This window comes from Ranitomeya imitator, chromosome 2 (genome assembly GCF_032444005.1).
Source record: "Ranitomeya imitator isolate aRanImi1 chromosome 2, aRanImi1.pri, whole genome shotgun sequence".
NCBI lineage: Eukaryota > Metazoa > Chordata > Amphibia > Anura > Dendrobatidae > Ranitomeya > Ranitomeya imitator.
The window spans coordinates 510,775,096-510,802,675 of record NC_091283.1 but is presented as its reverse complement, the minus strand read 5'-3'; the positions used below and the strand labels follow the sequence as shown (position 1 = coordinate 510,802,675).

The 27,580-nt window shown below is 42.3% G+C and overlaps 1 protein-coding gene across 1 annotated transcript in view; it reads right to left on the bottom strand.

The window, feature by feature from the left end:
- Window positions 1-27,580, bottom strand: part of FBXO47 (F-box protein 47) — a 421,223-nt gene that overhangs the window by 221,977 nt on the left and 171,666 nt on the right. The window contains exon 5 of the mRNA XM_069751683.1: window positions 973-1,081. Coding sequence (XP_069607784.1) covers window positions 973-1,081 — 109 coding nt within the window. The remainder of the gene's footprint in view (window positions 1-972; window positions 1,082-27,580) is intronic.

Here is a 27,580-nt window from a genome sequence, read left to right as displayed (position 1 = left end):
TGCGGTCCCGCTGTTCATCTCACCTTACCATAGTCCACACCCAAAGCCAGGTGCACTGGACACATAGGAGCTACCTGCCAATGCAGGGGCTCTATCTTCCTAAATAGAATACCCCATTATATTCATACCCCCGTTTTTTCGTTCCCCTGATGAATCTCCCCTATGGGAGAGGAAACGCGTAGGGAAATTGACTTGGTTGTGGTGGGTACAACAATTTAGCCTGACTTGGGGACTGCCCTTGTCAGGGCGGGAGCAATACAGGGGCACGACTGGGTAGCATAGTTACTGCTTGTTTCCCCTCCCCCTAAAAAACATATGAGGACGCTCCCGCTGGAAAAACGACTGATTTGGTGAGATAAAACCATTTTTTAATTGAGCACTGGTTATTTTGAGCACTATATGCACTTTATCACCGTTTTGTCCATAAAAAATCGTTTTTAGAAGGTTGCCATTAAAGGTTATGTTTTAGATTTATTAGGTTTCTCCTGGCTTTATACACACACAGAAAATGAGAGGTGTGAGGTGAAAATAAGAGGTGTGAGGTGAAAATGAAAAGGTGTGAGTGCAAAATTAGAGGAGTGAGGGAAAATAGTGGAGTGATCCGGAAATGACAGATGTGAGGTCGAAATGACAAGTGTTAGGGGGGAATGAGAGGAGTGAGGGGGAAAATGAGAGGCGTGATGGGAAAATAAGAGAAGTGAGGTGATATAACTAACCACAGATATTTACTATGCCCAGACAACGATGGGCTCTTCAGCTAGTAATCTATAAAGTTTTAACCATAACCTTTTTTTATATGCCAGGACTGAAAATTTTTCTATGAGGTGGCTATGTCGACAATCAAGCAAACAGAAAAACAGCATGAAGCTTCCAGGACACACAATGCACATAGAGATATGTAATACTCATGGAGGGAATGCATATGTATATTATATTATGTATATTATTATTTTAGACCACTCAGCATCTTACCTGGCTTGCTACTAACCAGACTTTGTATTTTCCGAGGTAAATTGGTCACATCACAAAGAAAGATGTAGACTCGGTGACACTCTAGTTCATCCCAGCCAGCTGTTAGAATCTGAAGCAAAGCATTAAATTTGTTTATAAAACATTATCAATAGCAAAAGTTAATCTGATATAAACTACATATAATTTCGTAGGAGGAATAACAGAGGAATCGCACAATTGAGAACATTAAAAATATGTATTATTTACTAAAACCGACATATCCAGACATATCCTCTTTAATCACACCTTAGTATTCCCCTGTAAAATGTTATATTTCTCTCTATAGCGATACTTAAGCTTAGCAGCGATATTGGTAAGGCAGGCATGATGGCCGGACTCTACGAGACGATGCTCCCCTGTTTATGACCCAAAGACCATCAGCATATCTCCTTATAACTATCTTTCTCACCCTTTAGGCATCCTTTTTCACTCCCCTGCCACTGTTGGGCACAATAGGGCAGACAGGGAGATCCGCCGCCGAGTGGGGGCGCCAGAGCGCAGGACATAGTGTGCCAACCTCCGCTGTCAGGCAGGGTGAGAGAGGTTATACATAGGGACAGGCACCTCCCCTGGGTGCCTCTGTATATGTGTTTTTATTAAGTTGGTGGTGGTGTTTATTCACAATTGGGTATTTATTGTATTTGTATTATTTTAGAAGTATCAAATAAAAGTTGTACTTTATACTGATATATTAGAGGTTAGCGGTGACTACATGATTATATACTCTAATTGACCATATTTATACTGTGAAATATATTTCTCCCTACTAGAGTAACTATCATTTAAATTTTTATACGATATGATACACTTTATTGATCCCGGGGGAAATTACGGCATTACAGCAGCAATACAAACAGCAGTACTTGAAATATTAGAACACAAATCTTGCACAAGTATATCAACATTACATAACAAATAAATGTGGGTTGGTGGTTCAGGTATATAAGTCACTGTTAATTGACATTAGTACACCTGCAATCAGACATTGTTGTCTACCACCCTTAGGAAATTATTATACACTAGATGGTGGCCCGATTCTAACGCATCGGGTATTCTAGAATATGTATGTATATAGCAGCCACATAGTATATAGCACAGCCCACGTAGTATATAGGAGCCACGTAGTATATAGCAGCCACATAGTATATAACACAGGCCACGTAGTATATTGCACAGCCACCTAGTTCATAACACAGCCCACGTGGTATATAGCACAGCCACGTAGTATATAACACAGCCACGTAGTATATAATACAGCCCATGTGACTACCCCTGGACGAAGCTTTCTCAGCAAAACGCGCGTCGGGTGTCGTGGGTCCCTGGCTGGTGGTCTACATTAGGTAAATACGTTCCTTCCATCTGGTATGTTTTGATTGTACTGTTGTACATCCCCTGATGCTGCCGCTCACAGTGATTTTGCACTCCTAAAAACCTAGATATATACGATTTTATGCTGCGAGTTGCACACCTATGCTAAATTACTGACTTACCTTTATGATACATATGCACTATTTTTGGGTGCATTTTTCACTGACGGCTGCAGCGTCGGGTGGTGTGGTAACTGCTTTCTTATGGTTTTTCTTGAATGTATGGTTAAATTTATTGATAATAATATTGTTACGGTAAAGGTAATGCTACATGGACTATTACCACTTATTTCCAGCCATACCTATTGGTTGCTCCTGCATTTTGTTTGGTTTTCCCTGATTTTATATTTGATCTTTATATATTTTTACATTTGCTTATGAATAAAATTTATACATTTTTTATTAGTGTCGCCTAGTGCTTCTTTGGTGTTATAGATTGATATTGCTTGGCGTTATAGTTATTGAGTAGCGATATATAGGTGTTAATTAATTGCCCAAATAGTATATAACACTGCCCACGCAGTATATAACACTGCCCACGTAGTATATAACACAGTCCACGTAGTATATAATACTGCGCACATAGTATATAACATTGCCCACGTAGTATATAACAGCCCACGCAGTATAACACTGCCCACGTAATATATAGCACAGCCCACTTAGTATATAACACTGCCTACATAGTATATAGCAGTCACGCAGTATATAACACAGCCCAAGTACTATATAGCAGTGTGGGCACCATATCCCCATTAAAAAAAAAAAAAATTAAAATTAAAAATAGTTATATATTCACCCTCCGGCGGCCCCCGGATCCAGGCAAGGCGTTTAGCGATGCTCCTCGCGACGCTCCTGTCCCAAGAATGCATTGCGGTCTCGCGAGAGAGCTACGTCATCATCTCGCGAGACCACAATGCATGGCCCGGAGCATCGCGAGGAACGGGAAAGGCGCTGGAAGGTGAGAATAGCAAGATTTTTTTTATTATTTTTAACATTAGATCTTTTTACTATTGATGCTGCATAGGCAGCATCAATAGTAAAACGTTTGTCACATAGGGTTAATAGCAGCGTTATGCCGCGGTGTAACGCAGTCGGTTTAACGGACTGCTACAACGCTATGTGGGTGGCGGGCGCTGACTGGGGGGGGGGGGGGGGGAGTATGGAGGGGGCACTGAGTGCTGGGGAGTAGGGAGCGGCCATTTCGTGGCCGGACTGTGCCCGTCGCTGATTGGTCGCGGCCAGCTGGCAGCGACCAATCAGCGACTTGGGATTTCCATGACAGACAGACAGACAGACAGAGAGACAGACAGACAGAAAGACGGAAGTGACCCTTAGACAATTATATAGTAGATCCCTATAGCAATAGGTACAAACAATTTCCCTAATTTCTCCTTCTTACACCTTAGTAGATTAGACGGCTGCTGAATGTGCTCTTCTCCTTCAAGAACAGCTCGTATAGTGGGTGTGTATTATTGATTATAGCCCTACAGTTCTTCTGAATTCTATCCTCAATACCTCCACAAGAGTCCAGATGGAGGCCAACAGCCGCGCTTGCCTTCCTGATAAGTTTGAGCTTATTAGCGTCAGCTGCTCGCACACTACTGCCCCAGCATATGATAGCAAAAAAATGGCGCTTTCCACAACTGACTGATAGAACATTTCCAGCATTTTACTGTACACATTGAATGACCTGGGCTTCCGAAGAAAGTAGAGTCTGCTCATTCCTTTCTTGAAAACCTTTTCTGTATGACACCTCCAATCGAGTTTACTGTCAAAGTGAACCCCCAAATATTTGTAGCTCTCAACAATCTCAACCTCCTGGCCAGCAATATTGATCGGTAAGTAATCCTCCCTTTTCCTTCTATAACTCACCACCAACTCCTTGAGTTTCTTTACATTTAGTTCTGTAAAGTTAGTCCGGCACCAATCCACAAAGTCAGAAATCACCTTTCTATATTCCTCTTTCTCCCGGCCCCCCACAATGCCCCCTACAATCACTGAGTCATCTGAGAATTTCTGGAAGTGACAAAAATCTGAATTATACTGAAAGTCAGCTGTATACAATCTGAAGAGGAAGGGCGACGGCACTGTACCCTGAGGGGCTCCAACACTGCTCCATACACTGCCAGATACCACCTCCCCCATCCTTACAAACTGTGGCCTGTCTGTCAGGTAGTGGTTTCATAAATCATTAGCACACAAGAAAATTAGAAACTTTGTAAGATATTTTATCAGAGATTTTATCCTCCTGGTTTGATCATTCCTTTTCAAAATTCTCAATTCTCAGGGAAAATGTGTATTTGCTGAAGAGATTAAGTTAACTGAGATACTACAACCCCTGGCAAAAATTATGGAATCACCGGCCTTGGAGGATGTTAATTCAGTTGTTTAATTTTGTTGAAAAAAAAGCAGATCACAGACATGGCACAAAACTAAAGTCATTTCAAATGGCAACTTTCTGACTTTAAGAAACACTAAAAGAAATCAAGAACCAAAAATGTGGTAGTCAGTAATGGTTATTTTTTTTTTAAATCAAGCATAGGGTAAAAATTATGGAATCACTCAATTATGAGGATAAAATTATGGTATCACCCTGTAAATTTTCATTCCCAAAACTAACACCTGCATCATATTAGATCTGCTCGTTAGTCTGCATATAAAAGGGAGTGATCACACCTTGGAGAGCTGTTGCACCAAGTGGACTGACATGAATCATGGCTCCAACACAAGAGATGTCAATTGAAACAAAGGAGAGGATTATCAAACTCTTAAAAGAGGGTAAATCATCAGGCAATGTTGCAAAAGATGTTGGTTGTTCACAGTCAGCTGTGTCTAAAATTTGAACCAACTACAAACAACATGGGAAAGTTGTTAAAGGCAAACATACTGGTAGACCAAGGAAGACATCAAAGAGTCAAGACCGGAAACTTAAAGCAATATGTCTCCAAAACAGGAAATGGACAACACAACAAATGAGGAACGAATGGGTGTAAACTGGAGTCAACGTGTATGACCGAACTGTAAGAAACCGCCTAAAGGAAATAGGATTTACATACAGAAAAGCTAAACGAAAGCCATCATTAACACCTAAACAGAAAAAAACAAGGTTACAATAGCCTAAAGAAAAGCAATTGTGGACTTTGGATCACCGGATGAAAGTCATATTCAGTGATGAATCACAAGTCTGCATTGGGCAAGGTGATGATGCTGGAACTTTTGTTTGGTGCCGTTCCAATGAGATTTATAAAGATGACTGCCTGAAGAGAAAATGCAAATTTCTACAGCCATTGATGATATTGGGCTGCATGTCAGGTTAAGGCACTGAGGTGATGGCTGTCATTACATCTTCAATAAATGCACAAGTTTATGTTGATATTTTGGACACTTTTCTTATCCCATCAATTGAAAGGATGTTTGGGGATGATTAATTCATTTTTCAAGATGATAATGCATCCTGCCATAGAGCAAAAACTGTGAAAACATTCCTTGAAAAAAGACAAAAGAGGGGAGAAGCCAGCGCTGCCTAAGGTTAAAACGCAATTCACAAAGTGCAAATGCACATATTATTTTCTAACTGTACTTTCAAAATGAGACATTTAGCAAACAATTGATCAATTCTTTGAGCCACCCTGCCACTTCACGGCATTCTCATAATGGGGCAGTCCTACTCTACGTTTTTTATATTCGCTGTGCCATAAAGGCCTCCTAAATGAATTAAAAGCAAGACCACATTAAGTGCAAGCTGTACCTGGAGCATTACTGAATCACTCCCATGGCGCCAGAGGGGCAAGCGGGGATAAAGGTTGACCAGGTCCAGGCATAGACATTTCAGGTCCAACCTCCACACTGCCCAGCCAGCACCACAGATAAAGGGTGAGACAGGCTGAGGCAAAGGTGCATAATTAAACAAAGCCTAGGGCAGGGCAGTTATTGTGCACCTGTGTCTCAGCCTGTATCAAATATAAATAGTAAAGCCGCACCCTATAATGGCAATGTCTCTATGGACAGCAGAGTGCACGTCCTCACCAGGGGATCCATCCTAGTAGGTAAATCCAGAAGCACATGAAGAAAAGGACAGCACCACAGCAATTGTGAAAAGACAGCTCCAAAGTTTATTCTGCCATCTGCAACGTTTCGGTCCGTGGACCTTTTTCAAGCATGCTTGAAAAAGGTCCACGGACCGAAACGTTGCAGATGGCAGAATAAACTTTGGAGCTGTCTTTTCACAATTGCTGTGGTGCTGTCCTTTTCTTCATGTGCTTCTGTGTCTCAGCCTGTCTCACTCTTCATCTTTGGTGCTGGTTTGGCAGTGTGGAAGCCAGATCTCAAATGTCCGCACTGGATCTGATTGGCCTTTACCTGCGCTTGCCTTTCCAGGCACCAAGGGAGTGATTCTGAAAATGCTCCAGGTACAGTTCGCATGTAATGTGGTCTTTCTTTTTATACTCTTTATACATTCAGGAGGCCATAATGGCACAACGTAAATAAAATACGTAGAATAGGACTGCCCCATTACAAGAATGCCGTGAAGTGGCGGGGTAGCTCAAAGAATTGATCAATTGTTTGCTAAATGTCTCATATTTGAAATACAGTTAGAATTTATTATGTGCAATTGTACTTCAGTTATTGCGTTCTGACGATAAGCAGTGCTGGCTTCTTCCCTTTTTTTTTGCTTGAAAAAAGACACTTAAAGTCAAATGTCATGGCCTGCAAATAGTCCATATCTCAATCCAATTGAAAATCTTTGGTGGAAGTTGTAGAAAATGGTCCATGACAAGGCTCCAACCTGCACAGCTGATCTGGCAAAAGCAATCAGAGAAAGTTGGAGCCAGATTGATCAAGAGTACTGTTTGACCCTCATTAAGTCCATGGCTCAGAGACTGCATGCTGTAATAAAAGCCAGAGGTGGTGCAATGAAACAAAATACTAGTGATGTGTTGGAGTGTTTTTTTTTTTTTTTTCATGATTCCATAATTTTTTCCTCAGAATTGAGTGATTCCATAATTTTTTCCCTATGCTTGGTTAAAAAAGTAACCATTACTAACTACCACATTTTTTGTTCTTGATTTCTTTTAGTGTTTCTTAAAACCAGAAAGTTACAATTTGAAAAGACTTTAGTTTTGTGCCATGTCTGATCTGCTTTTTTTCTACAAAATTAAACAACTGAATGAACGTCCCCCAAGGCCGGTGATTCCATAATTTTTGCCAGGCGTTGTAGATGGCAGTTGGTACTCATCATGTTCTATGTACACGGGAGGGGGTTGACATCTACATAAAATCTTATATTAGCAACTGATACATACATGCTAGCCACCTAAGGTGGCTAGCATGTATGTATCGCTTGCTCACCGAGCCCCACTCCATACAGCCAACCAATTCCAGCCCTGTGCTGATGAGGGCCTAAAGCCCGAAACACGTGTCCACAGGTAGGAATTGGTTGGCTGTGCAAATTTAGAAACTAATCCGCAGCATTGCACGCTTGGCGGTTCCAAGCGCTGTGGATTAGACAGGGGTGGAAAGAGATGATTTGCATAGCTCCGCCTACTGCAAAGGATTCTGGGTAAACCTGCTATTCTTTGTATTATGCTGCTTGCAAGTACTTTCCGTTTCAGGAAAGCATCCACTATGCATTTCCTTTAAGTAGAGGGCTTTTCGGTCTCTTTCGTCCCGCTACATTTAGCCCAACTTGGGTCTCTCCCTAAGGTGGCTAGCATGTATGTATCGCTTGCTCACCGAGCCCCACTCCATACAGCCAACCAATTCCAGCCCTGTGCGGAGGAGGGCCTAAAGCCCGAAACACGTGTCCACAGGTAGGAATTGGTTGGCTGTGTAAATTTAGAAACTAATCCGCAGAATTGCACGCTTGGCGGTTCCAAGCGCTGTGGATTAGACAGGGGTGGAAAGAGATGATTTGCATAGCTCCGCCTACTGCAAAGGATTCTGGGTAAACCTGCTATTCTTTGTATTATGCTGCTTGCAAGTACTTTCCGTTTCAGGAAAGCATCCACTATGTATTAGCAACTGTCATCTTCTATCTCAGTAACATATGTGAACAGATTTTACTTGTGAATTGAGAATTTTGAAAATGAATGATCAGTTCTATAGAAGAGAAAAGCAGATTTCTCTGAAGATATTTTGTAAAGTTTCTAATTTTCATGTGTACTATTGATTTATGAAATGAAAATTGAAATGACAGAAACTCAATAACCCCTTCCCTCTGCTCACAGTTTCCTTTTTTGCATTATATATTTTTTCTTCTCCTTCTTTAAAATGGACATAATTTATTTTTCCACTGACAGAGACCTGTGACTTTTTTTTTAAAGGGAAAATTACCAAAAAAATCATGTGTGGTGAAATAGTGAAAAAAAACGCAACTCTACCATTGTTCTTTTGGGTTTTATTTTTACGGCGTTAATTGAGCAGGAATAATTTCCTGGAAACATATTTTCTCAGGTCAATACGATTATGGAGATACCAAACATATACTGTATAGTTTTTTCTGTTTTATTGGCTTAAAAAAATTCTGAGTTTTGGAGAAAAATAAAATTAATTGGTTTGTGTCAGCATTTTTTTGAGACCTGTAACTTTTTTTTTACATTACCATCATTCGAGCTGTGTGGGGGCTTGTTCTTTTAGAATGGTTAGCTAGTATTTTTATCTATGCAAATTTTTTACTTTGATTGCTTTTTATTGCATTTTTTAGCATTTTGTGGTGCCCGAAAACAAAAATTTTGGTGTTTTGATTATTTTTCTTGTTATAGTATTAATTTTATATGTTGATAGATCGGACTTTTCTGGGTACAGCAATACCAAATATGTATTTTTTTATTTCCTACATTGTTTTATTGTTATCTGGGAAAAAGAGGTAATTTGAGTTCTTACATTTTTTTTTTTCACTTTTTACTGTTTTTTCGTCCACTTAGGGGACTCGACCTTGCGATCGTTTGATCACTTGCAATATATACAGCAATGCCACCATATTGCTGTATATTGTGAGAAGAACAGTCCTCTATGTCGCTCAGCCATAGACTAAAAGTCACAGATGAGATCCCGTGACAAGCCTCGAAGCTTTCAGACGGCCCCTGGCTGTCAAGGAACCCATTGGCTCCCCATGATTGTGACATGGGGAGAGGAACAATGGAATGGAAGTCTGTATTAATGTCCAGATTGCAGCACTTAAATGCTGCTGTCAATCACTCAATTGCATTTAAGAGTTTAACAGAAGCAGTTGGCAGGAGCACCATTTCCTGATGTTAGAGGCAGATGTCAGTGATACAACATAGTTGGCATCTGCCTTCTGTGGAGCTCTGCTTCTGAAGTCCCTGGCAACACTCCATGATACAGTGGGGCAAAAAAGTATTTAGTCAGTCAGCAATAGTGCAAGTTCCACCACTTAAAAAGATGAGAGGCGTCTGTAATTTACATCATAGGTAGACCTCAACTATGGGAGACAAACTGAGAAAAAAAAATCCAGAAAATCACATTGTCTGTTTTTTTAACATTTTATTTGCATATTATGGTGGAAAATAAGTATTTGGTCAGAAACAAAATTTCATCTCAATACTTTGTAATATATCCTTTGTTGGCAATGACAGAGGTCAAACGTTTTCTGTAAGTCTTCACAAGGTTGCCACACACTGTTGTTGGTATGTTGGCCCATTCCTCCATGCAGATCTCCTCTAGAGCAGTGATGTTTTTGGCTTTTCGCTTGGCAACACGGACTTTCAACTCCCTCCAAAGGTTTTCTATAGGGTTGAGATCTGGAGACTGGCTAGGCCACTCCAGGACCTTGAAATGCTTCTTACGAAGCCACTCCTTCGTTGCCCTGGCGGTGTGCTTTGGATCATTGTCATGTTGAAAGACCCAGCCACGTTTCATCTTCAATGCCCTTGCTGATGGAAGGAGGTTTGCACTCAAAATCTCACGATACATGGCCCCATTCATTCTTTCATGTACCCGGATCAGTCGTCCTGGCCCCTTTGCAGAGAAACAGACCCAAAGCATGATGTTTCCACCACCATGCTTTACAGTAGGTATGGTGTTTGATGGATGCAACTCAGTATTCTTTTTCCTCCAAACACGACAAGTTGTGTTTCTACCAAACAGTTCCAGTTTGGTTTCATCAGACCATAGGACATTCTCCCAAAACTCCTCTGGATCATCCAAATGCTCTCTAGCAAACTTCAGACGGGCCCAGACATGTACTGGCTTAAGCAGTGGGACACGTCTGGCACTGCAGGATCTGAGTCCATGGTGGCGTAGTGTGTTACTTATGGTAGGCCTTGTTACATTGGTCCCAGCTCTCTGCAGTTCATTCACTAGGTCCCCCCGCGTGGTTCTGGGATTTTTGCTCACCGTTCTTGTGATCATTCTGACCCCACGGGGTGGGATTTTGCGTGGAGCCCCAGATCGAGGGAGATTATCAGTGGTCTTGTATGTCTTCCATTTTCTAATTATTGCTCCCACTGTTGATTTCTTCACTCCAAGCTGGTTGGCTATTGCAGATTCAGTCTTCCCAGCCTGGTGCAGGGCTACAATTTGGTTTCTGGTGTCCTTTGACAGCTCTTTGGTCTTCACTATAGTGGAGTTTGGAGTCAGACTGTTTGAGGGTGTGCACAGGTGTCTTTTTATACTGATAACAAGTTTAAACAGGTGCCATTACTACAGGTAATGAGTGGAGGAAAGAGGAGACTCTTAAAGAAGAAGTTACAGGTCTGTGAGAGCCAGAAATCTTGATTGTTTGTTTCTGACCAAATACTTATTTTCCACCATAATATGCAAATAAAATGTTAAAAAAACAGACAATGTGATTTTCTGGATTTTTTTTTCTCAGTTTGTCTCCCATAGTTGAGGTCTACCTATGATGTAAATTACAGACGCCTCTCATCTTTTTAAGTGGTGGAACTTGCACTATTGCTGACTGACTAAATACTTTTTTGCCCCACTGTATATATGTTTATTATGGATCGAAGAGGGGTTTAAGAACTTGCAGATAAATATTTATTTCTTAAGCTTTTCATGACATGTGCTATATATATATATATATAGCGCAAGGCAGAAGTGGGTGTATGGAGCGGGTTCACACAGCGAGCCCACCCCCAAACCTGGCAGGCAATGTTTGAGTATTACAGCCTAGACCTGTCGCTAAATATCGTGGGTAGACCTTCAAAGGAGACTGTGATTTCTGCTATATTCAGCGATGCTATTGCACAAGTGATCGGACTATTGCATCTTCAAGCACCCTAAGGTAGGGGGGTAACAAAAACAGTAAAAAAAAAAAGTTTTAAAAAATATAAAAAAAACACTAGAAGTTTAAATCAACTCTTTTTCCCTCATTGAAAATAAAGATATTACTTTTTTTAACCTCTTTCTGACCTCGGATAGGATAGTACGTCCGAGGTCAGATACCGCGCTTTGATGCAGGGCTCCGGCGGTGAGCCCGCATCAAAGCCGGGACATGTCAGCTGTTTTGAACAGCTCACATGTGCCCGCAATAGCGGCGGGTGAAATCGCGATTCACCCGCCGCTATTAACTAGTTAAATGCCGCTGTCAAACGCTGACATGGGCATTTAACCGGCGCTTCCAGCCGGGCGGCCGGAAATGAGCGCATCGCCGACCCCCGTCACATGATCGGGGGTCAGCGATGCTTTTGCATTGTAACCATAGAGGTCCTTGAGACCTCTATGGTTACTGATGCAGGCCTGCTGTGTGCGCCCCCCTGTGGTCGGCACTCATAGCACACCTGCATTTCTGCTGCATAGCAGCGATCTGATGATCGCTGCTATGTAGCAGAACCGATCGAGTGGTGCCAGCTTCTAGCCTCCCATGGAGGCTATTGAACCATGGCAAAAGTAAAAAAAATAAAAAAATATAAAAGTTTAAATCGCCCCATTCAAAATAAATCAATAAAAAAAAAAATCAAACCTACACATATTTGGTATCGCCCGATCTATCAATTAAAAAAAGGATTAACCTGATCACTAAACGGCGTAGCGAGAAAAAAATTCAAAGCGCCAGAATTATGTTTTTTTGGTTGCCGCGACATTGCATTAAAATGCAATAACGGGTGATCAAAAGAATGTATCTGCACCAAAATGCTATCATTAAAAACGCCAGCTCAGCACACAAAAAATAAGCCCTAAAAAATGGAGACGCTACGTTTATCGGAAAATGGCGCATTTTTTAACCCGTTAAGCCCCGAGGGTGGTTTGCACGTTAATGACCGGGCCAATTTTTACAATTCTGACCACTGTCCCTTTATGAGATCATAACTCTGGAACGCTTCAATGGATCCTGGTGATTCTGACATTGTTTTCTCGTGACGTATTGTACTTCATGTTAGTGGTAAAATTTATTCGATATAACTTGCGTTTATTTGTGAAAAAAAACGAAATTTGGCGAAAATTTTGAAAATTTTGCAATTTTCCAACTTTGAATTTTTACACCCTTAAATCACAGAGATATGTCACGCAAAATACTTAATAAGTAACATTTCCCACATGTCTACTTTACATCAGCACAATTTTGGAACCAATTTTTTTTTTGTTAGGGAGTTAAGGGTTAAAAGTTGACCAGCAATTTCTCATTTTTGCAACACCATTTTTTTTTTTAGGGACCACATCTCATTTGAAGTTATTTTGAGGGGTCTATATGATAGAAAATACCCAAGTGTGACACCATTCTAAAAACTACACCCCTCAAGGTGCTCAAAACCACATTCAAGAAGTGTATTAACCCTTCAGGTGTTTTACAGGAATTTTTGGAATGTTTAAATAAAAATGAACATTTAACTTTTTTTCACACAAAATTTATTTCAGCTCCAATTTGTTTTATTTTACCAAGGGTAACAGGAGAAAATGGACCCCAAAAGTTGTTGTACAATTTGTCCTGAGTACGTTGATACCCCATATGTGGGGATAAACCACTGTTTGGGCGCATGGCAGAGCTCGGAAGGAAAGGAGCGCCATTTGACTTTTCAATGCAAAATTGACTGGAATTGAGATAAGACGCCATGTTGCGTTTGGAGAGCCCCTGATATGCCTAAACATTGAAACCCCCCACAAGTGACACCATTTTGGAAAGTAGACCCCTTAAGGAACTTATCTAGATGTGTGGTGAGCACTTTGACCACCAAGCGCTTCATAGAAGTTTATAATGCAGAGCCGTAAAAATAAAAAATCATATTTTTTCACAAAAATAATCTTTTTGCCCCCAATTTTTTATTTTCCCAAGTGTAAGAGAAGAAATTAGACCACAAAAGTTGTTGTGCAATTTGTCCTGAGTACGCTGATACCCCATATGTGGGTGTAAACCATTGTTTTGGCGCATGGCAGAGCTCGGAAGGAAAGGAGCGCCATTTGACTTTTCAATGCAAAATTGACTGGAATTGAGATGGGACGCCATGTTGCGTTTGGAGAGCCCCTGATGTGCCTAAACACTGAAACCACCCAAAAGTGACACCATTTTGGAAAGTAGACCCCCTAAGGAACTTATCTAGATGTGTTTTGAGAGCTTTGAGCCCCTAAGTGTTTCACTACAGATTATAACGCAGAGCCGTGAAAATAAAAATTCTTTTTTTTTTCACAAAAAATGATTTTTAGTCCCCAGTTTTGTATTTTCACAAGGGTAACAGGATAAATTGGACCCCAAAAGTTGTTGTCCAATTTGTCCTGAGTACGCTGATACCCCATATGTGGGGGGGAAGCACTGTTTGGGCGCATGGCAGAGCTCGGAAGGGAAAGAGCGCCATTTGGAATACAGACAGATGGATTGGTCTGCAGGCGTCACGTTGCATTTGCAGAGCCCCTGATGTACCCAAACAGTAGAAACCCCCACAAGTGACCCCATATTGGAAACTAGACCCCCCAAGGAACTTATCTAGATGTGTTGTGAGAACTTTGAACCCCCAAGTGTTTCACTGCAGTTTACAACGCAGAGCCGCAAAAATAAAAAAAATCTTATTTTTCCCACAAAAATGATTTTTAGCCCACCACATTTTTATTTTCCCAAGGATAACAAGAGAACTTGGACCCCAAAAGTTGTTGTCCAATTTGTCCTGAGTACGCTGATACCCCATATGTTGGGGTAAACCCCTGTTTGGGCGCACCGGAGAGCTCAGAAGGGAAGGAGCACTGTTTTACTTTTTCAACGCAGAATTGGCCGGAATTGAGATCGGACGCCATGTCGCGTTTGGAGAGCCCCTGATGTGCCTGAACAGTGGAAACTCCCCAATTCTACCTGAAACCCTAACCCACCCCTAACCCTAATCCCAACGGTAACCCTAACCACACCCCTAACCCTGACACACCCCTAATTCTAATCCCAACCGTAAATATAATCCAAACCCTAACCCTAACTTTAGCCCCAACCCTAACCCTAACTTTAGCCCCAACCCTAACTTTAGCTCAAACCCTAACCCCAACCATAGCCCCAACCCTAACCCTAGCCCTAACCCTAGCCCCAACCCTAACTCCAACCCTAGCCCCAACCCTAGCCCTAACCCTAGCCCTAACCCTAACTCCAACCCTAGCCCCAACCCTAGCCCCAACCCTAGCCCTAACCCTAGCCCTAGCCCTAACCCTAGCCCTGATGGGAAAAATGGAAATAAATACATTTTTTTAATTTTATTATTTTTCCCTAACTAAGGGGGTGATGAAGGGGGGGTTTGATTTACTTTTATAGCGTTTTTTTATATCGGATTTTTATGATTGGCAGCCGTCACACACTAAAATATGCTTTTTTTATAGCAAAAAAGTTTTGCGTCTCCACATTTTGAGACCTATAATTTTTCCATATTTTGGTCCACAGAGTCATGTGAGGTCTTGTTTTTTGCGGGACGAGTTGACGTTTTTATTGGTAACATTTTTGGACACGTGACAGTTTTTGATCACTTTTTATTCCGATTTTTGTGAGGCAGAATGACCAAAAACCAGCTATTCATGAATATCTTTTGGGGGAGGCGTTTATACCGTTCCGCGTTTGGTAAAGTGGATGAAGCAGTTTTATTCGTCGGGTCAGTACGATTACAGCGATACCTCATTTATATCATTTTTTTATGTTTTGGCGCTTTTATACGATAAAAGCCATTTTTTCTTTATTCTCAGGACTATAACTTTTTTATTTTTTTGCTTATTATGCTTTGTCGCAGCTCGTTTTTTGCGGGACAAGATGACGTTTTCAGCGGTATCATGGTTATTTATATCCGTCCTTTTGATCGCGTGTTATTCCACTTTTTGTTCGGCGGTATGATAATAAAGCGTTGTTTTTTGGCTCGTTTTTTTTTTTTCTTACGGTGATCACTGAAGGGGTTAACTAGTGGGCCAGTTTTATAGGTCGGGTCGTTACGGACGCGGCGATACTAAATATGTGTACATTTATTTTTTTTTTGTTTTTTTTAGATAAAGAAATGTATTTATGGGAATAATAATTTTTTTTTATTATTTAGTTTTGTTGTTTTTTTTTACACATGTGGAAATTTTTTTTTTAACTTTTTTACTTTGTCCCGGGGGGGGGGGGGGGGGGAGGGGGGACATCACAGATCGCCGATCTTACAGTTTGCACAGCACTCTGTAAGATCGGCGATCTCACTGACATCGCTGCAGGCTTACCTGCACCTGCAGGCGACCCAGAAGTACTCCCTGCAGGACCCGGATGCAGCCCCGCGGCCATTTTGGATCCAGGGCCTGCAGGGAGAAGACGTTCGGTACAAGGTGAGCACATCACCTTGTACCGATCGTCTCAGGGAAGCACGCAGGGAGCCCCCTCGCTGCGGGAAGCTTCCCTGTACCGCCGGCACATCGCGATCATGTTTGATCGCGGTGTGCCGGGGGTTAATGTGCCGGGAGCGGTCCGTGACCGCTCCTGGCACATAGTGCCGGATGTCAGCTGCGATAGTCAGCTGACACCCGGCCGCGATCGGCCGCGCTCCCCCCGTGAGCGCGGCCAATTGCATATGACGTACTATCCCGTCACTGGGAATTAAGTCCCAGGTCACCTGGACGGGATAGTACGTCATATCGGATTAAGGGGTTAAATTTTTTTTAGCAAAGTTTGGAATTTTTTTCACCACTTAGATAAAAGAGAACCTAGACATGTTTGGTGTCTATGAACTCGAAATGACCTGCAGAATCATAATGGCTGGTCAGTTTCAGCATTTAGTGAACCTAGTAAAAAAGCCAATCAAAAAAACAAGTGTGGGATTGCACTTTTTTTGCAATTTCACTGCACTTGGAATTTTTTTTCCCATTTTCTAGTACACGACATGCTAAAACCAATGGTGTCGTTCAAATGTACAACTTGTTTCGCAAAAAATAAGCCCTCATATAGCCATATTGACGGAAAAATAAAAAAGTTATGGCTCTGGGAAGAAGGGGAGCAAAAGACGAACACGGAAAAACAGAAAATCCCAAGGTCATGAAGGGGTTAAATACACATATGTGGTATCGCTGCATTCAGAAGAGTCTGATCTATCAAACTATAAAAACAATTAAACCGATCGGTAAATACCGTAAACTCAAAAAAACATAATTTTTGGAGTTATTGAATTTTTTCTGTCACCACAATTCAACAAAAAATGCTGTACCAAACCATCAAAAAGTCACATCTATCCCAATATGGTACTAATAAAAGTGTTGTCTTGCTCTGCAAAAAACGAGCTATCACACAGCACCATCGGGTGAAAAGTAAAAAAGTTACGGGTTTCGGAAAATAGGCACACAATTCCATAACTTATTTTTTGCAAACTTCAGATTTTTTTTCACTACTAAAATAATTTAAAAAAACTGGACATGTTTGGTATTGTCATAATCATATTGATGAGGAGAATCATATTTCAGGGTCACTTTTACCATAAAATGTACACCGTAAAAACAATTCCAAAAACAGATTTTTTTCATAATTTCACTGCACTTGGAATTTTTTTTCTGTTTTCGAGTTCACTATATGGTAAAATGAATGGTGTCATTCAAAAGTACAACTCGTCCTGCAAATAACAAGCCCTCATATATCTATGTGAACAGTAAAACGGTGGCGCAGTGGTTAGCTTTGCAGCGCTGGGGTCCTGGGTTCTAATCCCACCCAGGACAACATCTGCAAAGAGTTTGTATGTTCTCTCCGTGTTTGCGTGGGTTTCCTCCGGGCACTCCGGTTTCCTCTCACATTCCAAAGACATACTGATAGGGATTCTAGATTGTGAGCCCCATCGGGGACAGTGATGATAATGTGTGCAAAACTGTAAAGCGCTGCGGAATATGTTAGCGCTATATAAAAATAAAGATTATTATTATAAAATAAAAGAATTATGGCTCTGGGAAAAAATGGAAACGAAAAAACTAAAATGGGCCCCGTCATGAAGGGTTTAATCCATTATCAATACATATGTAGTGTGCATGCGTTCAAATACTTACGAATCTTTGACTTCTCTAGTACCTAGAACCCAATATTTACCCTGGTTACCATTGTAAAAGAAAAAAAACAACAACAGTACATACTCACATTCTGATGTCTGTCACGTCCCCCGGCGTCCACAGGGTTAAACCTGCTTTCGGCAGGAGCGCTGCTAATGCACGCGCTCCGGCCGAGAGCTTCCCTGCACTAACTGTCAGCGCCCGTAAAGCAGAGCACAACGGTGACCTCACCGCTGTGCTCTGCTTTACGGCCGGCGCTCACAGAGTCAGTGCGGGAAGCTCTCGGCCGGAGCGCGTGCATTAGCAGCGCTCCTGCCGAAAGCAGTTTTAACCCTGTGGACGCCGGGGGACGTGACAGACATCAGAATGTGAGTATGTACTGGTTTTTTTTTTTACTTTTACAATGGTAACCAGGGTAAATATCGGGTTACTAACAGTGGCCCTGCGCTTAGTAACCCGATATTTACCCTGGTTACAAGTGAACACATCGCTGGATCGGCGTCACACACGCCGATCCAGCGATGACAGCGGGTGATCAGCGACCAAAAAAAGGTCCTGATCATTCCCCACAACCAACGATCTCCCAGCAGGGGCCTGATCGTTGGTCGCTGTCACACAATAACGGGATCGTTAGCGGGATCGTTGCTACGTCACAAAAAGCGTGACGTTGCAACGATATCGTCAACGAAATCGTTATGTGTGAAGGTACCTTTACCGTCACGTGGTTCAGAAGAGGATTGGAATGGAACTGAGAATGGGAGAAAACAGTGATCGGTAAATATTTGAACACATGTGCAAAACACTACTGTCATTTTGCTAAGGAACACAAATTTGTCCATAAGTTCTTCATTAAGGCCACGTTCACACGGTCATTATTTAGTCAGTATGTAACCCTAGGTTCACATTAGCTTTTCTGTGCGCAGCGTATCATCTGCATGCGCAAACGCATGCCAAAACGCATGCAAACACATGTTTACGCAGCGTTTTTATTTGCATGATCTTACGCATGACGGCCAAAAAACACTGCGTTTGTATGCGTTTGCGTTGTTTATACGCATGCGTACGGTCTTTCACAATGGGCAGGGCTTATGGGATTTCTATATATAGACCCTGCACAGATGAAATCCTCTTCTTTTGATGCTGTATGGTGGTGCAAGATGGATCTTAGCGTGGAGAGCTTCAATCTGAATCTGGATTTATCATTGAAATTGGCTTTTGCTGTGGCTTGTGAGGAAGAAAGGAAAAGAAAAAGACGGAGAAGATGTCGTCGTCGCTATTGGCAACACCCCATTGTTGAAGTCTGAGAGAGCCTTGGGGCCTACCACTCAAATTGTACACCAAGCTTCGTGAAAACCCGCAAAAGTTTTTCGAATACACGAGGATGTCTGAACAGAGCTTCCAAGAATTGCTGCAACGTGTCAAAGGATCCATCACCAGGCAGGACACGCAGCTACGTAGAGCAATTCCTGCTGAAGAACGTCTGTTGGTGACCCTAAGGTACGTAATTTTGAAAATCAAACACCTGTCATTAATTATCTTGTTATAAAAGCCATCTACACGGTGGCGCAGTGGATAGCACAGCAGCCTTGCAGCGCTGGAGACCTGGGTTCAAGTCCCACCAAGGACAACATCTGCAAAGAGTTTGTATGTTCTTTCCGTGTTTGCGTGGGTTTCCTCCCACATTCCAAAGACATACTGATAGGGAATTTAGATTGTGAGCCCCATCGGGGACAGCAATGAAAATGTGTGCAAAACTGTAAAGCGCTGCGGAATATGTTAGCGCTATATAAAAATAAAGATGATTATTATTATTATCTACAGATTTTCTTTTCCACAGATTCCTGGCTACCGGAAAGACCTTAAGATCTTTACATTTTCAATTTTGGATTGGATTGTCCACCCTTTCTGGGATTGTCGGAGACACCTGCCGTGCATTGTGTGACGTTCTACGTGCAGAATTCCTCCCCCAATCAACAACTGAACTCTGGCTGAAAAATGCTGAAAAGTTCAAGGAAATTTAAAATTTTCCAAACTGTGTGGGGGCTGTGGACGGCAAACATACATTCGGATTCTAAAACCTGCTGGAAGTAAATCTGAGTACTTCAATTATAAAAAATACTTTTTCATTGTTCGCATGGCGATTGCGGATGCTGAATGCTGATTTGTTGACGTTGGCTCATTTGGACGAGCAAATGACTCACAGACTTTCAAAAACTCTGACATGGGACAACGTTTGTATGCTAATAATTTTAATTTTCCACCGCCAGAACCTCTTCCAAACACTGAAGGACCGCCAATGCCATTTGTTGTTGTTGGGGATGAGGCGTTTCAAATGTGTGCCAACCTCTTAAAACCATACTCAAGTCGGGACTTAAATCACACCAAAAGGATTTTCAGCTACAGACTGACAACCTTTGGTTTGCTGGCAGCTAAATGGCGCGTATTGGGAACCCCAATACATCTTAAGGCCGGTTTCACACGTAGACATGTCAGTGTTCGTGGGAGCGCACGTATTACACGGACCCATTAAAGTCAATGGGTCCGTTCAAAGCACGTACCGCACACGGACGTTGTCTGTGTGCAGTCCGTGTGCCATGCAGGGGACAGCGCTACATTAAGCGCTGTCCCCCCCACTGGTGCTGAAGCCACGATTCATATCTTCCCTGCAGTAGCGTTTGCTGTAGAGAAGATATGAATAAGTGTGTTTAAAATAAAGATCTATGTGCCAACCCCCCTCTCACCCCCCGCTGTTCTGAAAATACTCACCCGACTCGCTCCCTCGCCGGCTGCGTCCTCTCCTGGCCGCATCTTCTCCTGTATGCGGTCACGTGGGGCCGCCGATTACAATCATGAATATGCGGCTCTACCTCCCATGGGGTGGAGCCGCATATTCATTACTGTAAATGAGCGGCCCCACGTGACCGCTCATACAGTACAAGGTGCGGCCAGAACAGGACGCTGCGAGGGGGGGGGGGCACAGGTGGTGGGAGGGGGTTGATGACCTGGATCTGCATTTTACACACTAATATTCATATCTTCTCTACAGCAAACGCTGCTGCAGGGAAGATATGAATGGGGCTTCAGCACGATGCCGGGGACAGCGCGAAACTTTAGCGCTGTCTCCGGCACGGTGCGTGTGGTACCCAGTGGGCACACGGGCGGCACACATGTGCCACAGAAACGCACCGGCACACGGACACAGATAATTCCGGTACCGATTTTTCCGCTACCGGAATTATCTGGACGTGTGAGACTGGCCTAAAGTGGAGACAATTGATGAGGTTGTGAAAGCGTGTGTTGTTCTGCATAATTACATCCTGGCAAAGGAGCAACCCCACTTTGAACTTGAGGAACCTGTTAATACCACATTGCCGGATTATCGTGCTCACCCTCTGAGTACTACAGTGGAAGTTGACCAAATGAGGGTTAATTGGCTGCCTACTTTGCCTCTGATATTGGACATGTGTCATGGCAAGATGAAATGGTTTAGTCAAATGTACCTGAAATGTTATGTACCTGTACTTTTTTCTGACTGTAATTTTGACACCTTGAATGTAACTTTAATAACACCTTAACTGTAACACCCGGTAATACTTCACTCAACAATACACTCAACAATACACACATCTACTATATAATTGTCTAAGGGTCACTTCCGTCTGTCTGTCTTTCTGTCACGGATATTCATTGGTCGCGGCCTCTGTCTGTCATGGAAATGCAAGTCGCTGATTGGTCGTGGCAAAACGCCCAGGAAGCAACGGGCACAGTCCGGTGGCAACATGGCCGCTCCTTCCCCCCGCAGTCAGTGCCCGCTCCATACTCCCCTCCAGTCAGTGCTCACGCAGGGTTAATGGCAGCGCTAATTGACCGCGTTATGCCACGGTGTAACGCACTCCATTAACGCTGCTATTAACCCTGTGTGACCAACTTTTTTTTTTACTATTGATGCTGCCTATGCAGCAGGGTGGATTTGATTTAAATCTAACTGATTTAAATCACGATTTAAATCACTAGTCAGTAAGGCTTGATTTAAATCAGTGATTTAAATCAAAGTTTCTACCTAACTGAATTTGACTCCGCAGAGGTCCCCAGCCTCTTCTTCACGGCAAAAATGTTACAACATGAACAGAGTTGAGAAAAAGACCTTAATCCTATTGTTCTACAAACCTATGAATACAGAATCAACCCCTTCAGTGCCAAGTCCAAGAAGTTAGACAATATGTTTCTGATTGTTTGGAGTGGAATAGATCTGCACAACACAAGAAGAATGTGAATCTAAGTGTGAGGAGGAGGAAGGGCAAGCAGACAAGAAAATGAAAGTGAAACTTTGAGCACAATACTGCAGCATAGCCACAGACAGACAAGTCTGGATCTGTTTGTGTGTACGATCTGAGGTTTATTACATTCTTTCCTTACAATGGCAGCAGGCCGTAAAAGAGACCCAGTTTGGGAATATTTTAATGAAGCTCCTTCGCCTATCGGTAAGGCAGGCATGCGTGCAAAATGCAAACGATGCAACAAAGAGATGCAAGGCCTGGTGGCGCGAATGAGGCAACATCATGAGAAGTCTTCATCACCGCACTTCTCATGATGTTGCCTCATTCGCGCCACCAGGCCTTGCACCGTAAGTAAAGCGAGCGTCTGTGATAATATAGGAGAGAAACTGCCCACTAATCCTACAGAAACCTCTGGAAGAGCATGGCATTGTAAATGTTACACATATACAGCCTTTATTCTACTGAGTTAAACAACTCAGCTTTATCTCATGATGGAAGAACCTTTGGATGGTAAAATATTTTCCTCAAAAAGCAGTTTATTGAAAAAAATCCGATTTAAATAAAAAAAATCCGATTTAAAAAAAAAAAATTCGATTTTTTTGATTTAAAAAAAAAACCAACATTGTTTTTTATCCACCCTGCTATACAGCATCAATAGTGAAAAGATCTAATGTTAAAAATAATAAAAAAAATTAAAAATCATCATATACTCACCTTCCGGCGCCTTTCCCGCTCCTCGCAACGCTCCGGTGACCGATCCATGCATTGCGATCTCGCGAGATGATGACGTAGCGCGACGCGAGGAGCGTCGGTAAACACTTCCTGGATCCAGGGGCCAATGGAAGGTGAGTATAGAACTATTTTTTATTTTAATTTTTTTTTTTTTAACAGGGATATGATGCCCACATTGCTATATACTACGCGGGCTGTGCTATATACTACGCAGGTTGTGCAATATACTACGCGGGCTGTGCAATATACTGCGCTGCGTGGGCTGTGCTATATAATGTGTGGGCTGTGCTATATACTGTGTGGGCTGTGCTATATACTGTGTGGGCTGTGCTATATACTGTGTGGGCTGTGCTATATACTACGTGGGCTGTGGAATGTACTACGCGGGCTGTGCAATGTACTACGTGGGCTGTGCAATGTACTACGTGGCCTGTGCAATGTACTACGTGGCCTGTGTTATACACTACGTGGCCTGTGTTATACACTACGTGGCCTGTGTTATACACTACGTGGCCTGTGTTATATACTGCGTGCATGGGCTGTTATATACTATGTGAGCTGTGTTATATGCTATGTGGGCTGTTATACACTCCGTGGGCTGTGCTCTGTACTACATGGCTGTGCTATATACTCCATGAGCTGTGTTATATACTATGTGGCTGTGCTATATACTACGTGGCTCTGCTGTGTACTCCGTGGGCTGTGCTATATACTCCGTGGGCTGTGCTATATACTACGAGGCTCTGCTATATACTACGTGGCTGTGCAATATACTATGTGGCTGTGCTATTTACTACGTGGGCTGTTATATACTACGTGGCCGGCCGCGAACAATCAGCGACAGGCGCAGTCTGTCTGCATATTGCATATGCAGCATCAATAGTAAAAATATCTAATGTTACAAATAATAATAATAATAAAAAAAGGTTATTCTCACCCTCCGACGTGGCGCGCTGTCCTCAGCAGTGCAAGCGGCAGGTTCCGGTGCCAAGGATGCTATGCGAGAAGGACCTGCCATGACGTCACGGTCATGTGACTGCGACGTCATCACAGGTCCTGCGCTCATATCAACCCTGGGACCGGAAGCTGCCAGGTGCACCACACACAAGCGCCAGGACTACAAGGGCCTTCGGAAGGTGAGTATGTCTATTTTTTATTTTAAGTCTTTTTTAACCTGTTACATACGTGGCTGGGCAATATACCAAGTGGCTGGCCAATATACTACGTGTCTGTGCTGTATACTACGTGGCTCTGTGCTGTATACTACGTGGCTCTGTGCTGTATACTACGTGGCTGTGCAATATATACTACGTGGCTGGGCAATATAGTACGTGACTGGGCAATATAGTACGTGACTGGGCAATATAGTACGTGACTGGGCAATATACTATGTGGCTGGGCAATATAGCTACATAGTTATTAAGGTTGAAGGAAGACTTTAAGTCCATCTAGTTCAACCCATAGCCTAACCTAACATGCCCTAACATGTTGATCCAGAGGAAGGCAAAAAAAAAAACCATGTGGCAAAGAGTAAGCTCCACATTGGGGAAAAAAATTCCTTCCCGACTCCACATACGGCAATCAGACTAGTTCCCTGGATCAACGCCCTATCAAGGAATCTAGTATATATACCCCGTAACATTATACTTTTCCAGAAAGGTATCCAGTCCCCTCTTAAATTTAAGTAACGAATCACTCATTACAACATCACACGGCAGAGAGTTCCATAGTCTCACTGCTCTTACAGTAAAGAACCCGCGTCTGTTATCATGCTTAAACCTTCTTTCCTCCAGACGTAGTAGAGATGCCCCCTTGTCCCTGTCTCAGGTCTATGATTAAAAATATCATCAGAAAGGTCTTCGTACTGTCCCCTCATATATTTATACATTAAAATAAGATCACCCCTTAGTCTTCGTTTTTCCAAACTAAATAGCCCCAAGTGTAATAACCTATCTTGGTATTGCAGACCCCCCAGTCCTCTAATAACCTTGGTCACTCTTCTCTGCACCCGCTCCAAATCAGCTATGTCTTTCTTATACACCGGAGACCAGAACTGTGCACAGTATTCTAAGTGTGGTCGAACAAGTGACTTGTATAGAGGAAAAATTATGTTCTCCTCATGAGCATCTATGCCTCTTTTAATGCATCCCATTATTTTATTTGCCTTAGTAGCAGCTTCCTGACACTGGCCACTGAATATGAGTTTGTCATCCACCCATACACCCAGGTCTTTTTTATTGACGGTTTTGCCCAGAGTTTTAGAATTAAGCACATAGTTATACATCTTATTACTTCTACCCAAGTGCATGACCTTACATTTATCCCCATTAAAGCTCTTTTGCCATTTATCAGCCCAAGCTTCTAGTTTACATAAATCATTCTGTAATATAAACTTGTCCTCCCCTGTATTGATTACCCTGCAGGGTTTAGTGTCATCTGCAAATATTGAAATTCTACTCTGAATGCCCCCTACAAGGTCATTAATAAATATGTTAAAAAGAAGAGGGCCCAATACTGACCCCTGTGGTAACCCACTGCTAACCGCGACCCAGTCTGAGTGTGTTCCATTAATAACCACCCTTTGTTTCCTATCCCTGAGCCAGCTCTCAACCCACTTACACATATTTTCCCCTATCCCCATTATTCTCATTTTATGTATCAACCTCTTGTGTGGCACCGTATCAAAAGCTTTTGAAAAGTCCATATACACTACATCCACTGGGTTCCCTTGGTCCAGTCCGGAACTTACCTCTTCATAGAAGCTGATCAAATTAGTCTGATATGAACGGTCCCTAGTAAACCCGTGCTGATACTGGGTCATGAGGTTATTCCTCTTCAGATACTCCAGTATGGCGTCCCTTAGAATGCCCTCCAGGATTTTACCCACAGTAGAGGTTAAGCTTACTGGCCTATAATTGCCAAGTTCAGTTTTTGTCCCCTTTTTGAATATTGGCACCACATTTGCTATACGCCAGTCCTGTGGCACAGACCCTGTTATTATGGACTTTTTGAAGATTAAAAATAATGGTCTATCAATGACTGTATTTAATTCCTGCAGTACTCGAGGGTGTATCCCATCCGGGCCCGGAGATTTGTCAATTTTAGTGATTTTTAGACGCCGCCGCACTTCCTGCTGGGTTAAGCAGGTTACATTTAATTGGGAATTTTTATCACTAGTCACTTTGTCTGCCATGGGATTTTTTTGTGTAAATACTGATGAAAAAAAGTCATTTAGCATATTGGCTTTTTCCTCATCCTCATCCACCATTTCACCTAGACTATTTTTAAGGGGGCCAACACTATCATTTTTTAGTTTCTTACTATTTATGTATTTAAAGAATATTTTAGGATTATTTTTACTCTCTCTGGCAATGAGTCTCTCTGTCTCAATCTTTGCTGCCTTGATTTGCTTTTTACAGAATTTATTTAATTTTCTGTATTTAATTCCTCATCACTACCTACTTCCTTTAATTCTCTAAATGCTTTCTTTTTGTCACTTATTGCGCCCCTTACAGCTCTATTTAGCCATATTGGTTTCCTCCTATTTCTAGTATGTTTATTCCCATACGGTATATACTGTGCACAGGTCCTATCCAGGATGCAAATAAACGTCTCCCATTTTCTTTGTGTATTTTTGTGTCTCAGGATATCATCCCAGTTAATTGCACCAAGATCCTTTCTCATCCGTTGGAAATTTGCCCTCCTGAAGTTTAGTGTCCGTGTAACCCCTCTATTACACATCTTTTTAAAGGATACATGAAAACTTATTATTTTGTGATCACTATTCCCCAAGTTACCCCCAACCCTTATATTTGATATGCGGTCTGGCCTGTTGGTTAATATTAGGTCTAGCAGTGCCCACCTTCTTGTTGGGTCCTGAACCAGTTGTAAAAGGTAATTGTCTCTCATAGTTGTCAAAAACCGATTACTTTTGCTGGAACTGCAGGTTTCTGTTCCCCAATCTATTTCAGGGTAGTTGAAGTTCCCCATAATAATGACTTCTCCTTGAGTTGCAGCTTCATCTATTTGCTTTACGAGGATATTCTCCATTGCTTCCATTATTTTTGGAGATTTATAACAAACCCCTATCAGTAATTTATTATTTTTCCCCCTCCCCTTATTTCCACCCACAGGGACTCTACATTTTCATTAAATTCACCTATATTATCACGCCCGATGGGTTTTAAGGACGATTTTACATACAGACACACCCCTCCCCCTCGCTTATCCATTCGGTCATTTCTGAACAGACTATAACCCTGTAAATTAACAGCCCAGTCATGGCTCTCATCCAGCCACGTTTCAGATATCCCCACCATGTCATAATTATGCTCCAACAACATTAATTCTAATTCGTCCATTTTGTTGGCGGGGCTTCTTGCATTAGTATACAAACATTTTATGTATCTCTCTGCACCTCTATTCTTTCTTAAATTAACAACTGTTCTAACCCCACCCCCATGCCACCGCCACCCCCATCTTCCTTATTTGTGCCCAGGTCTCTATCTGCACTATCTTCCCCTCCTATAAAATTAATACTTTCCCCCTCAATTCCTAGTTTAAACACTCCTCCAACCTTCTAGCCATTTTCTCCCCCAGCACAGCTGCACCTTCCCCAATGAGGTGCAGCCTGTCCCTAGCGTAGAGCCTGTAGCCAACTGAGAAGTCGGCCCAGTTCTGAAGGAACCCAAACCCCTCCTTCCTACACCAATTCTTGAGCCACTTATTAACCTTCCTAATCTCCCGTTGCCTCTCTGGTGTGGCACGTGGTACAGGCAGTATTTC